A 14,832-nucleotide genomic window follows, 5' to 3' on the forward strand; every position below is an offset into this window, starting at 1 on the left:
ACCTACTGTACATGTAGTTTTCTTGGCAGCAACATGGAAGGGGTTTCCTACTGCTGCCTTCTGAGATTTTTATTTTAACTTTCTAATTTAGTCTACAGCCATACAGTTTCTTGGTAGTCTTGCATCTGATCCACCTTACGTGTCTAAAATATGTCATATATAAGCTCTGGTTGCAGACTGACCACAAGCATATGTTTTATTGGAAGCATAAGAAATAATTTAATCTGAAATACTATTTTATATTCATTTTATTTGCTAGGCACTTAGAATGGGTGGGCATAAAATAAATTATATAATGCATGGAAAACCACTATTTTTATTTGAACCATTTTTTCCAGAGATGCTGATTAAAATTATCAGATAAGCTCTCTTCTGATATTCAAACACTAGAATGTGTTAAGACAATGGGGACTTAATGTACCCAACCATGTCTTTCTTCATATATGTCCTTTGACGGTCTGTGTTTGGTTGTATGAAATCACATTAGTCCATGGAATTGAACACCCTGATTGTACAGATTTTAAACACCATAAATTAAGAAAATGTATCAATCATAATATATGGCTATGTAGGCTGTGCAGATGAACAAAGAAGAATATGAGTAAAACAGTCAAGACTTTCCCCCCCCAAAGGAAGTAAAAGAAGAAATAATCCCACACTTTTAAATCAAAGGAGGGAGCATCTACTATCCCCCAATTAGATGATACACATTGATTAGTTTCATTGTATGGACTTTTCTGGGATGACATGGAAAGCACTTGATTTAAAAGGGCAACACTGCCATTTTAACACCTTGCTGAAATCAGCTATTCTACTATGAATTGATGGATGTTTAGTAAACATTTTAACAAATGAGGTGAGAACTATGGTTAGTTTTTTCTGCTATTAGTTTTATTAACTTTAATAATATTTCAATTTAGGGGGTGATTAAATGGATTCTTCAGTTTTATTTTTAGAAAAAAAATGTAATGGATTAAAGCAAACCAGAATGTTATACTTTTCTTTTTCTTTTTTAACAATCCATCAATTACTGATTCCTCACTGAAAACACAGACAATTGAGTTTTGAGCTGGAGATACATTTGGGAGTTTGAGACCATGGGGTGGGTACACTCACAAAATGGCTGCCACAGGGGATTTGTCTCTTCTTAAAATGGCCACTATAATGGGCCTCACTGATCCAAAAGCATCCATTTACTCAAGAAAATCTCTGGATGTTGACTACCATTGCTGCAAACAAATAGGATGATGATCTGTTCCTCATATTTTAGACATTGGCCTCCTTCTCTTACTACAAAATTTTAAATACCTTCCATTAATATTAGTAATTGACAGCCAGTTTGGTGTAGTGGTTAAAGGCATCAGGCTAGGAACTGGGAGACCGTGAGTTCTAGTCCCGCTTTAGGCACAAAGCCAGCTGGTTGACCTTGGGGCAATCATTTTCTCTCTGCCCTAGGAAGAAGGCAGTGGCAAACCACTTCTGAAAAAACTGCCAAGAAAACTGCAAAGACTTGTCCAGACAGTCTCCAAGAATCAGTCACAATTGAACAGATAGGAAAAATGTATTTGTAAAGTAATATATTAGTAAAGGCAATATTTAAAGACCTGTGCTGGGAGGAAGAAGGAATAAAAAGGAAAGTTAGTTCACTGGTCCCTAGTAGTGTGCCTCCATTTGAAAATTCAGACCCACTTTGCAATTATGTTAAAAATATTAATATTAATGCAAGCCAATGAAAGGTTCTGCTACAAGGAGTTGGGGGGAGTGGCTATTAGGCAGGAAAGGAATGAGCTGTTTCCAAGTACTCTCCTAAAAATCACCTCTGTGGAGGGATGAGGCTAGGAAACAGTTTTTGTTCCTTTATAAACTAATGCAGTTTAACAACTGAGCTAACCTGCTGAGTTGGGGGAAAGAAACTTTCCAGACTGTTTGTGTTTGCAAATGGTTTATGGCTGGCTCCAGGCAAAAACATCACAGGTCACTTGAGACAGGGGATGGCACTGAGGTGGTTCTGTCCCAGATGTGCTAGCCTAGAAAAATTTAGCCCTCAGTTCAAAGAAATTCCATTCCCCTCCTCCCCCAACCCAATATAAAGTAATTGCTGCACAGACCTGTAAGCATTATGTGCAGCACTGGTTACATTGTTGGCTGATGCAAAGCATGTAAAATAGATGCTTTGCAATGTGCAGGAGCAGGGCAAAAGTTTGGAAACAGGTGCTCCACCATGCACTCTTTCCAAGTTCATGCACATATCTGCCATACTGTGGTATGTCCAGAGACAGCCAGGAGCAACTTACAAAGCAGCTGTGCAAAGACACAATTTTTGCAGCCTTTATATCCTTATTATATTCAAGGCAAAGGATATTTGAAGTCCTAAACCATTCAGGAAATTGTTTACAAAATCTTCTGATGTAGGATAAGGAAGGGTAATGGAAAGTAAGACATATCCTTAAACAAGCTGTAGTTTCAGCATATACAGAGAAAAAAGATCAAATAATTTTCGTATTTTTATAAGAAGTAGGATCATTCTAATAATTCTTCAGAGGGCATACATACTCATGGTTATGATAGATCACAAAGGAAAAGCAGGCACTAAGAGTTTTGTGGATGTAGTCAAAAGCACCATAAAAAGCATTAAAAAATATCTAGGTCTGGATGACATAAGAAAAAATAGTCAAGAATTTAATGAACTGATGTTTCCAAAGCTTTTTTTTTTTTTTTAATGTAGTGAGATTCCATTGCAAAACAGTTTGCTAAAATTGTAGCAAAATGTACACAGAGTTCAGATCCATAAAACTGATTATTACAGGCCAAAGTTTTGTCTGAAATATGAACTATATTAGAACTATATTAGCTAAGAGAATTAGCTCGATTGGTCTTGCAATACTGAGGTCTGGATTGGCAAGCTTTTATGAGAGGATAGATGGGCTGATACTCTTATACAGTTCTGACCACTTGGCCACCCTGCATTTTCATTGACTGGACAGCTGTCATGGTCTAGGGCTCCCTGGGGTAGTCATGAACTGGGTTTAGCTTCCTGGAAACCTGAACAACATGTTTAGAAATTGAATCTTATTGTAATTCTGGATGGGTTGCCATTACAAACAGTCAACAGCTGTTGAATAAATTGTGGCTGATCCTGAACTTATATTCCCTACCTTGTTCAACTCTGGTACCCCCTTTTATCAGTATTTCCTCTGTTGTGGAAGCCTTTTCTACTGCTTTTCCTGATCAGTTATTAATGGCCACAGAGCAGTGTCTGCTCTGAGTGTCTCTTCCTTCTTACAGAATCATGACTATGGCTGGGCACCCTTTGAAATTTATTCTGAACAAGTGTTTTTGCACAACAGCCTTTCAAAAGAGCTTCTGGATTAGCCTGAACAGATGTTGTGGCTGTTTTAAGAGTCACATTAATTTTAAAGCAGCCACAACTTTTTTTCAGGCTCATAGGAAAGGGTTCCATTCCATCATGAATGTTAAAATGTTATTGACCCATTGTAGCCATGATGAGAAACAGCATTTTCTACCACTACATTATTTCAGCAGATCCTCACCCTAACCCTAACTCCAAATTATAGTGATGCTTGGATTGCTCTGTCTGCTCTCTCAATTCCTACAAAATATTTGATTATTAATTCATATACCATGTGAATATTATTTAAGGGAAGTGAACCAAAACAACAAGCAATCTAAACAACAGCAACAATCTAGCTTTGAAAAAGGTCTTCTCTTACAAACATCTGTCTTTGTAAAGCATTTGTAAATTTGTAAAGCAGTGCAAGGACCCAATGGTTTGGGACATGCTGTTCTTTTCAAGGGCTCAATCTCTCAAAGACAGTTTGTAAATGTTTGTGTCATACAATTTTCATGTAACAAAATGTAGGTGGTAAAAATAATAAAATGATAAGGGATCATCTGAATCAGAAATTCTATAGAAAAATTTTAGAGAAACAACATAAATTCTTGGGTGTACAGTTCTAGACTACAGAAAATTGTAATCTACAGATGAGAAATTCCTTTGAAGGAAAAAAAACCCTTTAGATCTTGAAACTGCTAAATTTAATACTGCCCAGTCTTTTGTTAGTGTTATTTATGAATGTATGGAAACATTTTGTTTATGCCTTAGGAAAGGAAGACAACAGATCTGCTTATTTGACAACTGTATAGAACAGTGCAGAATTTTAATATTCATCATAATCTTTTCATCTGGCTGCCCCAATGCCTTCCCTGGATAAATTGAATAATCTGGACTCATGAGACAGTAAATAGATATAGCTAATGTATAGATACCAAACAGAGCAAATTATAGCAAATGAATTTATTATCTATGACTCAGATACATTTGAACAAGACATTTCAATGCTTATGTTATCCTTAAAATAATGTTGAGCATAGTTCACTAAGTGCCACCAAACCAAAGAAAATAGTCCGAAATATAGATTGAGAAACTTTGCACTGCAGAACAGTTTGAGATTCTAGGACAAAAGTATTTAATGGAGAGACAAGAAATTTGCCCTCCTTCTTCAAGGAACTAAAACTTCCCACTTTTTAAAGTATACCATAAGGGAAAAGCAGTTGTGATCTTATCTTTATATCTTCCCAACTTATATAAGGACCAGAAAGAAAAGCAAGTTGAAAATATCTAAATGTTTTAATCTCAGCAGCAATCAAAAATCAACCTTTTTGACTGAAATATCTCTTACCTATCTATAATGCCACACAAATCTATCTGAAGGTCACTGAAATGTCCCACTGAATTTTGTTGAACTGAAATTAAATCTACAGGTTTGCCATCAATGGAAATTTGTTTCATACATCCAAGGAAGCTACTGTAAGGGTTCTTACATTCTGAGCTGTTGACCTTAATAGGGCATCCTGGAAAGTAAAACATGAAAATGATTAACTGGGAAAAATAATTAAACTTACAGTGTAATGCTGCAAATACCTGCTTAGAAGCAAGTCCCACTGATAGACTTACCATGTACTGGTAAGTAAAATTCAAGATTCCAACTTAATTCTTATGTTATTCTGAAATTCCAGAACAAAATAAATAGTATTCTTTTAATGACTTGAGGAAATACAGTTATTTTGTATGCTTTGTGCTAAGTACTAAGAAGTATCTGATTAACTTTTCCCATTGATGGAATTACCATGGAAACACTATAATGCCACTGTATTTTTTTTTCTTGAACAAAATGCAAGTTATAATGAACAAGTTGATTTTTAACATAATTAACATTATTATAAAAGGCTATGGTTGTTATTTTTAAGATGAGCACTGTCAATGTATCAACAAAAGAAAAATGGAAACAAATAGAAAGTTAGGTAATGCCCAAAAGATGCTAGCAGAAAGGAAAATACATTGATCGCATCATAAAGAGGATATGCAAATTTGTAAGTTTTCATATTCTTTGTAATTCCCCTTCCAGTTGCAAAAGTCCTTTGAATAGTCATCAGTTTGAAATATGAATGCCAATAGGCTATGGAACATGGCAAATGATGCCTTTTCCATTACTGATGTCTTTTTTTCCTAAGACAGTGGTGCCTTATGATTAATGCACCCTAACCCTTCGTTGATATTAATAAAAAAGTATTACCTTCTAAGTCTTATTATTCAAAGGATGTCTTGTCTCATAATATTCAATAACTTAAACACGGTTCATAATGAAACCTGTTTATAAGTGAAGTAAGGAAATTCCCATTCAGAATGAAACTTTGAGAAATAATAGTAACAATTGCATTAAAGCTTCTTTGCAAATGTTCCTTACAAATGCTCCATTATAACATTCAGACTTTTTGTTGGAAGGAATTTTATATGAAAATTAGGAATACATTCTATCTATTTTTTTCATCCAGTAGTTCATGTTCTTTTAAATTATATAGATGGCATTCAGATGACCTATGTATGTACATTTTCTTCACAAATGTGGCTTTGCCTTTAGTTAAAAATTATTTATTGGACTGAAACCATTAGTTTAACACAGCACTACAGCTCCGTGCTGCAATATATACATTTACTCTCACCAGATGTTCCAAAAATAGTGAGCAAATTTAGGTTTCAGCTATGCTGTAGAAATTATCAACAAATTAAATGTTTAACAGAATTTATGTTCAAATTAGTCTGAGGACTGTGTCAAGTACGGAGAAAGACCACATGCAGAGCTATGCAGCAAGCATAAGTTCTACCCTGAACTATCTCTTTTCTTTCCCCCAGAAAATATCCAAAGGGAGAAACAGAGAAAAATAAATAATGAAATGAAATGAAATGAAAAACAAATAAAATAAAATAATGCATCAGTGGCAAGAGAAGTTACATATTCTCAATAAATATTTTTCTGCTGAAAATATCATGGAGAATTCACAGCATGTAATGTAATACTGAAAACAAACTAACCTTGAGAGCACATTTTAACATGCACACACAGACACACACACAGAGTAAAATGTGCTTTGTTTACATTTCTGAGCTGAATGTACTCATCCCTCTTCAGGGCAAGAGTATGTGTGACAAGGCATGAGAGAGAATATGCATCTTTTATCAAAGAAGATGTGGGGGCTTAGTCTGAGATATCCTCAAAAAGTTGTGGAGTAAGCAGAGAAAACTTCCTTATTCAACTCTTCTGCACTTTTCCATTCTGTTTTAGCATGTTGAAACTCCTCTTAGAGTTTTCACTGAAATTCCCATTATTGTACATGCATACATATGTGTGTTGTACAGTTTTGCCAATATTGTAATTTTCAGGGGCAAAGGGAGTAGTACAACCATTTATGTTCACTCAGCCTGATGGCTTAGATAATTTTACAATAATACTTTAGCCAGGATGATATTCAAGAAAAGACAGTGAGCAAGTTTTAATATTAGTTATTGCAGCTCTACGTAAGAAATTGGTTAATTTCTATAATGTTAAAGTCAGAGGAATCTTCTTTGAGAAACCTGAAGAATCAATATCTCCCACCAAAATCAGCTATAAAATAGAATGATTTCATTGGTCCTTGCTAAGCCCAGAAGATGTTAATGACATAGGAGAGATGAAGTTCAACTGAAATCTACAATACATGTCACTAATAATGCTCACATATGAAACCAAATTTCACTCAGGGTTTTTCAAAACTCAGATCCCCATGTTTTGACTAGAAAACAAAACATATCTCACCTCCAAAGTAATAGGTGTCTCCTGAAAATATATGTATAGGTACTAACATATGAGATGTAGACATTGCTTCATTATCTACCATTAAAGTTACACGATTCTTTTTAGTTGACAAAGATACAGAATGCCACTGCCCATTATGTAATCCAGCACCTATAAGGGGAAAAAAATGTCAAGAAATAATGAAATAAAGAACATGAATTAATATAATGCCTGATAAGTACTTCATAATCTTTAGTGCTACTTTTTTAAAAATTGTATGGCATAGCAGTTCAGTGTTCATCTGCTTTTTCTTTCTGGGAAATCCTTGTGAGGTCCAGCAGCCAGATGTGTAGACTATTTAGCCATGACAAGTCACGTTGCCCAGGGTGCACCACGAGGAGGCTAGTTCACGTTGCACCAAGTTGGGCTGAGAGAAAGTGACTGGCCCAAGGTCACCCAGCTGGCTTGCATGCCTAAGGCAGGACTAGAACTCACAGACTCCTGGTTTCTAGCCCAGCACCTTAACCACTAGACCAAACTGGCTCTCTTTTAGCACTACTGAGAAAATGAGAATGATACTTTAATTCCAGATTTTGTGAATTGCCATGTATTTGCTTTTTTTCCCTCTTTATTGCCTTCCCTCCCTTGTAATATCAAGGAATGGGAAATAGTATATAAATGCAAGATTCCCAGTTATCATGAGCAGATATTTCTAATAGTTTGGTATAATTTGTAATGTCTTTCATCATGAGCTCCAGTGAAAGGCTTATTCAAGTTTGTGTGTGTGTGTGTGTTAAAATTAGAGTTGCGCAAAGCTTTGATGGGAGGATTTGATAGTAACTCAATTGAATCACTGCTCAAAACAGGCCCACAAAGTGATGCTACTATCTGGATAATACCAACTTTAATTATAACCTTTTTGTATCCTAATGTCTTATTTCAAAACTTCCATCTTTCTAAACAATTGATGAACAACTGGCAAAAGAAGTTGCATTGGGAACAATATATAAAGAGCCTTCTGCAATAGGAAGTCTTGGTTTATTGTCAGTTAATCATTCATAAATTAATATATGCCATTGTTCTCTTTTTTATGTGGACACAAAAATCTTTATATATCTCTGGTAATGAAGGCTCAGAGCTGTGCTCAAAGTAATATGCTCCAATTTAATTATCACATATTGTATGTGTGAAAGCCAGGTCATAAGTCTGCCTGTAGGGGAAGAAACCTGTCCAACCATTCATAATTTAATTACTCAATCTCTAGTTGCAGACTTGATTTGCTCCAGTGGCTACAATAAACACTTCAAACTTACCAGCAAGAAAAAAAAAAGTTCACAGTGTGCTGTTGTTAGATAACTTTCTGCTGAGGAAGCAAGAACCTTATTTTAAAAAACATGATATTTTACCGCTGCATAAGCAAATGAAAACTTTCATTTATAACTACTCAGGAATTTTGTCTTAGTCGCATTGTACAGTGAGATAAATTCTGTTGTTAACACAGTTTTTTACTTTTCCTTGTGAAAAGTGTCAGGTTGTAGACAAATATTTTACAGAGTTTGATTTGTGCCTGCCATTTAGTAGTCTGTCAGAAAAGCATGTCAGGAAGTCAGTTAGACATTACAGACATTACATTGCCTAAACCACTTAAAACAGGCAGTGAACTACTCTACAATTGTGTCATTAACATGCATGTAATTGGGCTGTGATTTAAACTGCTCTGGAGGAAGTCAGATATATCACAGTAAACTGCACATCAGTGACACCCTTGCCATGGTATTAACTTTTTCTGATGGTGAGCCCAGGAAAGCCATAAATTGATACACTTTCTGCATTATTTATCTGAGCTGGCAAGCGTTAGCATACATTGCAGTTGGTTGTGAGGCTGCTAAAACCAATGTCAGAGCTTCATTTCCAGGATGGATGCTTTGCATAAATCACCACCATGATACTGAATTGCTGCTGGCAATCATTCAGTTATCTCAGCTGTTATATTTCAGTTACCTTACCACTCAAAGGGAAAGTTGCAAGTAAATGCTGCAAGGTGGAAACCTATTAAAGTGGTGTTTTATCAATGCTTCTGTACTGCAGATATGTGGTAATGAACATAACATTCAATTTAAAACAGATATTAGAATAAAGCTTAGGGACATTTGCTTTAAAGATATGGTTTGTGAATAACAGACCTACCAAAAATGACCTGCATAAACTACTAGAACAGTTTGAGAGTTTTTTTTTTAAACGTATCTGTTGCAATCTATTGGTCATCCACATTTTTAAAGGCCAGATATGGTAACTCTTGGGTCATTAGCTTGCTGACATTTCATACAGTAAACTGCACATCAATGACACACTTGCCATGGAATTAACATAAGACTGGGCTTTTATGTAAGACATAATGCATTTTTATCTTTCCTAGCTCTTCTGGTTCTCCACTATTGGGAACAAAATGTTAGATTCCAATGTTACCTCAATTAACAAAGGCAGTGAAAGAACAGATTGCACTTAAGTCCTACTTGTAAGTTTCCCATAAATAACTGGTCATTGTAGAAGCAGAATGCTGGACTGACTAGATGAGCTTTTAGTCTCATCTAGTCAAGCTTGGCTGTTCCTGTATTACAGTCTTATAACCTCACAAGTGTTCTGTGGATATTCATTAAACAAGTTCAAGGAATACTTCACTACAGTATCAGGGGTAGGAAAATCTGACCTTTTGGATTGGAATTGCCTTCAATGGCCATGGAAGGTAACATCTATCTATCTATCTATCTATCTATCTATCTATCTATCTATCTATCTATCTATCTATCTATCAAATTTTTCACCGCCCATCTCCCAAAAGGGACTCTGGGTGGTTTACAATAAAACATAAAGAAAAATATAAAACTGTAATATAAAAAAATAAAATATAAAAATATAAAACTGTAAAATACTATAATACATAATGAAATAAATATAATAAAAACCCCAATGGGTGGAAGTTCTCTTTGATTTGCAAGCAGAGCAGCGTCCTTCTAAGAAACTAACCATCTCCAGGAATGACTACTCTCTCCTGCCCCAGGCATGATAACAAAACCAGGCCTTTAGTTGTTTCCTAAAGTCCAGGATGGAGGGAGCCAATCTCACTTCCGGGGGAAGGATATTCCAAAGGGCAGGGGCTGTTGCCCACCTCCTGGACCTGGCCAGATGGAATTCTCTTACAGACCAGGTCTGTAGCATGCCCTCCCTGCATGACCGGGAGGGACAGGTTGAAATGATTTAAGCAACCTGTATCATTTTATCTAGAAAGCACAGCATTACTCCACCCCAAATGTATTCTTAAGGTCAGCCTAAAAATTACTTACGGTTATGGCCAAATTATTGGACTCAACATTTTGGCTTCCTGCAATCAGTCTCTATTATCATATAAATTCCACACTCCATGTATTTAGATATAGAGGTTTAATCAACTGGATTTATGGTAAAGGAAGGGAAGTGGCATCTATAATGTCTTTATACAGGCTCTTATCTGGTCCAGAATTCTATCTTCTAGAGAACCAGATGGGAAGTTTATAATGAATATTCTGCATTGGACAGTAAACTCTTCATGTACTTACAGTAGTATACCACATATTCCTTCATTCAAATTATTTCAGCTGAACTACATATGAAGCTGAGCTCTGTAGGAGGCTCTGTAACAAACATTTCCCATTTCCCACCAATTTTGGTGTTCTTCAGACTTCCCAGCTCCAGGTGTTTATGGTTGAAGTCCCAGGATTCTCAACTACTGCCATGCCAATGTTGGCATTTGAAGCCCACACTTCTAGAAGGCATCTACACTGGGGAAAGCTGGTATAAATAAAGAACGTCTTTCTCACTTAAAAGATAAACAAACAAAATCTTGTCATCAGAATTCTGATGCTAGCCCAAGCATTTATTTTACAAATGGTTTTCTTCTGCTTTTTGCTTCACCTGTAGTGATGTCACTCTGTGCCTTTCCAGGTTTGTAGAAGCTCAGCTTAACTTTCCCATCACTTAGATACATAAGGAGGCCACTTGAAGTCTGATATAGTTTATTTGATAGCAAAAGCCCCTCATTATTCCAGGTGCGGAAATGAAAACTGACTGAAATCTCATCTAGTCCAGCTTTTCCAGGCAATGCTAAATAGCTGTTGGGGTTCAGAAAGGTAACAGGAATAACTGGAGACTCTGCACAGGAGAAAGATATATTGCCCTGGAAATAAATGAAACAGGAAAAACATTAGGCCAATGCATAAATAGATAGGATTAGCCAGATTAGTTTGTCCATAGACATGCCAGTTTAGGTCAGAAATTATGGTAGCAGTTGTCTATTGTTCAGTTGCTTCAAGAAAAAATAGTGATGAAAAATAGCATTTTAACAAGATAATGTAATCCATTATGAGAACTGTCAGTCTGTACTGATAGAAGTACAGAACTAGAAGCTTCTAGGCATAGTTGCCAGCAGCCATAGCTGCCAGTCAATATATGATTGGTTTAAACAATTTGGAGACCCCATGTAAGTATATTAAGTATGTGAAGAACACAAGGTTGGTAGCCTACTCTTTATAAAAACTGAGAACTGAACTTTTGCACTGTATAGATACAGAGATTTAGATATCATTTTTTGTTAGTGTTCCCAATATACACTTCTAAGTTCGTCCTTTTCACATTATGCATACTTTTCCCCAAGCAATTTTATCACTCTTTCCAACTATATATGAATATTTGTACTCACTTTAATCTAATATGTACATTTTTGTATACTGTATATACAAAAGCTGCAAATTGCATCACAGTATCAGGAAAAACACTGATTTTGGCATATAACTGTTCTAGTTTGCAGAAAGGTTCAGGAAAGTTTAATTGCATAAAGTCATGTTAAAATGAGAACTGAATATATTCTGTTTATCTCCCATTCCTGGATATTCCGAAAAGTTTCAAATGATTCTTTGTTTTCCATTCCAAACTTTAAATATGTGTAACTAGATTTTCATGTGGTGTTTCCTTTCATCCCTTGTCTTTCCTATCCTCCTGTAATTTGTTATTCTTTTAGTACTCTATTGACTATACACATGTACACACAGGCAGTTTTACATACATTATGTAAAATATATAACTTTCTAACATGTAAACATGTATTGTTCAACATGATTTTTTTAATGTATGTAATTTTGTGAGCCTCCATTTATACAGTATAGGTGACATTACAGCAGTTGCAACAGTATAATATAATAGTGGCAATACTTTTGTTTTAAAGGCACCAACTTCACAAATGCTACTGTTATTGTGTTATATATTATCTGATTTTTCTAACAGTATTGTATGGAAATATAGAACTTTCAGTTATGGCCTAGAATTGTGTTATTTAGCAATTAGATACAACACTTAATGGCCAGGAAAATACTAAATTTTTAGGAAATTTTATTTCATGAATGATGCAATAGCTTAATTAAGAGTAAACTTTATTGATCCAAGATAAAAAGGTAACCAGAAGTCTAATACACAAGAACCTGATGAGGTTCTATGACAGACTAAGGGTTTGTGTGTGTCTGTGTGTCTGTGTTTGTATAAAGTTCACTTGAATACAGCCAAGGATATTCATAGCAATTTTTTTTTAATGCACAGAGGAAAGGAAGAGACTTATTCTCCCATGAAAAAATGCCACAAAAGAAAAATATAAAACTGTAAATGGCAAAATGCTTGCCATTTTGTGAATCAAGAGTGTGCTGGGTTTTTTTTTTTTCTTTTTTAACTAACAGGTTCTACATTCTGAAAAAGTTTGAAAACTTCTGGTCTAGGCTAATACTCCAGTTTAACAAGTACATGATCTTTAGGTGCCATTTGATGTAATGGTAGATCACTTTGGTTAGTGGTTAAGTTGCTGGACTAGAAACTGAGAGACAGTGAGTTTTAGATATGGTGACCATAGTTTCTTGGAAAAAATAAAGGACAAACCTGAAAAAGGGGCAAATCTGAAAGACTTTCACAAGGATAAAAAATGTTTACACTTATTACTTCGTTTTACAAAGGAAAATTCAAGGGCCAAACCAAGAAAAACTTTACAAAAACACATATTCTAATTAAAAAAAAATCTAAAATCAAACAGAATAGGCAAATTTATTTTAAAAATGCAATTCAATTCCCATATTTTTTTCATATGAATGTGAAGGACTGTGCATTAAGTGGTACCACTTGTATTGTAGAAGTTAAATGACAAGAATAAAAGACAAAAGTGAGTTTTTTAAAATAAATAAATCTAAAGGACAGCTTTCTGAAATAAAGGACTGTCCTTTATAATAAAGAATGTATGGCCACTGTAGTTTTAGGCCTCCTTTAGGCATGAAAGCTGGCTGGGTGATTTCATATTCTCTTAGCTCAACTCACCCCCAGGGTTATTGCTATGGGGAATATAGGAGGTGGTAAAGCCTGACTTCTGGTAATTATAAGGCCAACGTTTCCCAAACGTCTCCAGTAATAATCTGGAGCTCTTCCAGTGAGCTCTTTGATTCTAAACATCAATTTATCTGTAATTTTCCTCTTTTTTTGCATCCCTCAGCCTTGTCAAGCAGACTTTTAGCAGCTTTTCCTACTATAATACATGAGTGAATCCCAACCAAATGGGTGCAACAGAAATGTTTAACTTCCAGGGGGTGCATTTTGGGGAGTCTCAAGGTTTCAGTGGGCATAAAAATAACAAGATTTTACTGAAATGTGCATGTAGGGTGAAAATAGGAAGACTGAGTGATATCTATCTATCTATCTATCTATCTATCTATCTATCTATCTATCTATCTATGTCCTATCTAGAAGAATTGTGTATACATAACTTTTTATTTATTTTTTTTCTGCCCCCTCATTCCGGGGGGGAATGCAGCAAATAATTGAAATGCAATTTTAAAATGGTTCCTGCGTAACGCTTTCTACAAAGTCTGGGGCTTGGTGATCATAAGTGAAGCTGGCTGGCTGTAATTTGGCTATGAATTGCCCATTGCTGTTGTATGTAGATATTTACAAGAAGCTGTTTCTTCATATTGAAAGTTCTATGCATTGCGAGGGAAAAGTGCATGATGCGAATGTATTGCCATCATAAATTGCACATAAAACCTACATGCTATGGATCAAGCTAGTGCCCAGCTAGATGAAATACTGTTCACACAGCCCTGGATTAACCATTAAGCACACTAAGCATGTTCTTAGGGCACCAATGGAAGAGGGGCACCACAGATTTTTTCCCCTAGCTATGATGCCTTTAGCTCTTTTACTGCTACGTTCAATTTCAGTTATTTTTTTGTAATTGTCTTTATCATGCCCAGTTTTAATCTGCATTGTTAAAAAAAAAGTTTTATTTGGCATAGCATGCAGACTAAAGTTTAAAAGTTTTGGTTTGAAGGTGTCATATATTCCATTGAGCACCATTTTGCAGATGTGCTTAGGCCATTGGCCTTAATCTGGTCCTGTGTTCACACAATTAACAATAGGTACTGCAGCTTTTACAAATATTTAAACTGACTTTGTTAATTTAAGCCAGTTATAATGCATTGAAGTTAGTAAAACCAAAATGTTAAGGTATAAATACTAAGGCAACTTCACTTTAAAAAGCTGGTGGTTGGAAAATGTATGGTTTTGTTTCCCATGCAAGTTTCTATAACCTCAGAAAAAGAGTTTAAGAGGATCAAGGGGCCTTCTGAACAATATGAGATGAATG

At 35.4% G+C, this 14,832-nt stretch overlaps 1 protein-coding gene across 1 annotated transcript in view; it reads right to left on the reverse strand.

Annotated features, from left to right (window-relative positions):
* Positions 1 to 14,832, reverse strand: part of CNTNAP4 (contactin associated protein family member 4) — a 267,774-nt gene that overhangs the window by 70,152 nt on the left and 182,790 nt on the right. Inside the window, exons 8-10 of the mRNA XM_063295227.1 lie at positions 11,079 to 11,340; positions 7,152 to 7,301; positions 4,701 to 4,872 (exon numbers count right to left, since the gene is read on the reverse strand). Coding sequence (XP_063151297.1) covers positions 4,701 to 4,872; positions 7,152 to 7,301; positions 11,079 to 11,340 — 584 coding nt within the window. The remainder of the gene's footprint in view (positions 1 to 4,700; positions 4,873 to 7,151; positions 7,302 to 11,078; positions 11,341 to 14,832) is intronic.

This window comes from Candoia aspera, chromosome 2 (assembly GCF_035149785.1).
Source record: "Candoia aspera isolate rCanAsp1 chromosome 2, rCanAsp1.hap2, whole genome shotgun sequence".
In the NCBI taxonomy this organism is placed as follows: Eukaryota; Metazoa; Chordata; class Lepidosauria; order Squamata; family Boidae; genus Candoia; species Candoia aspera.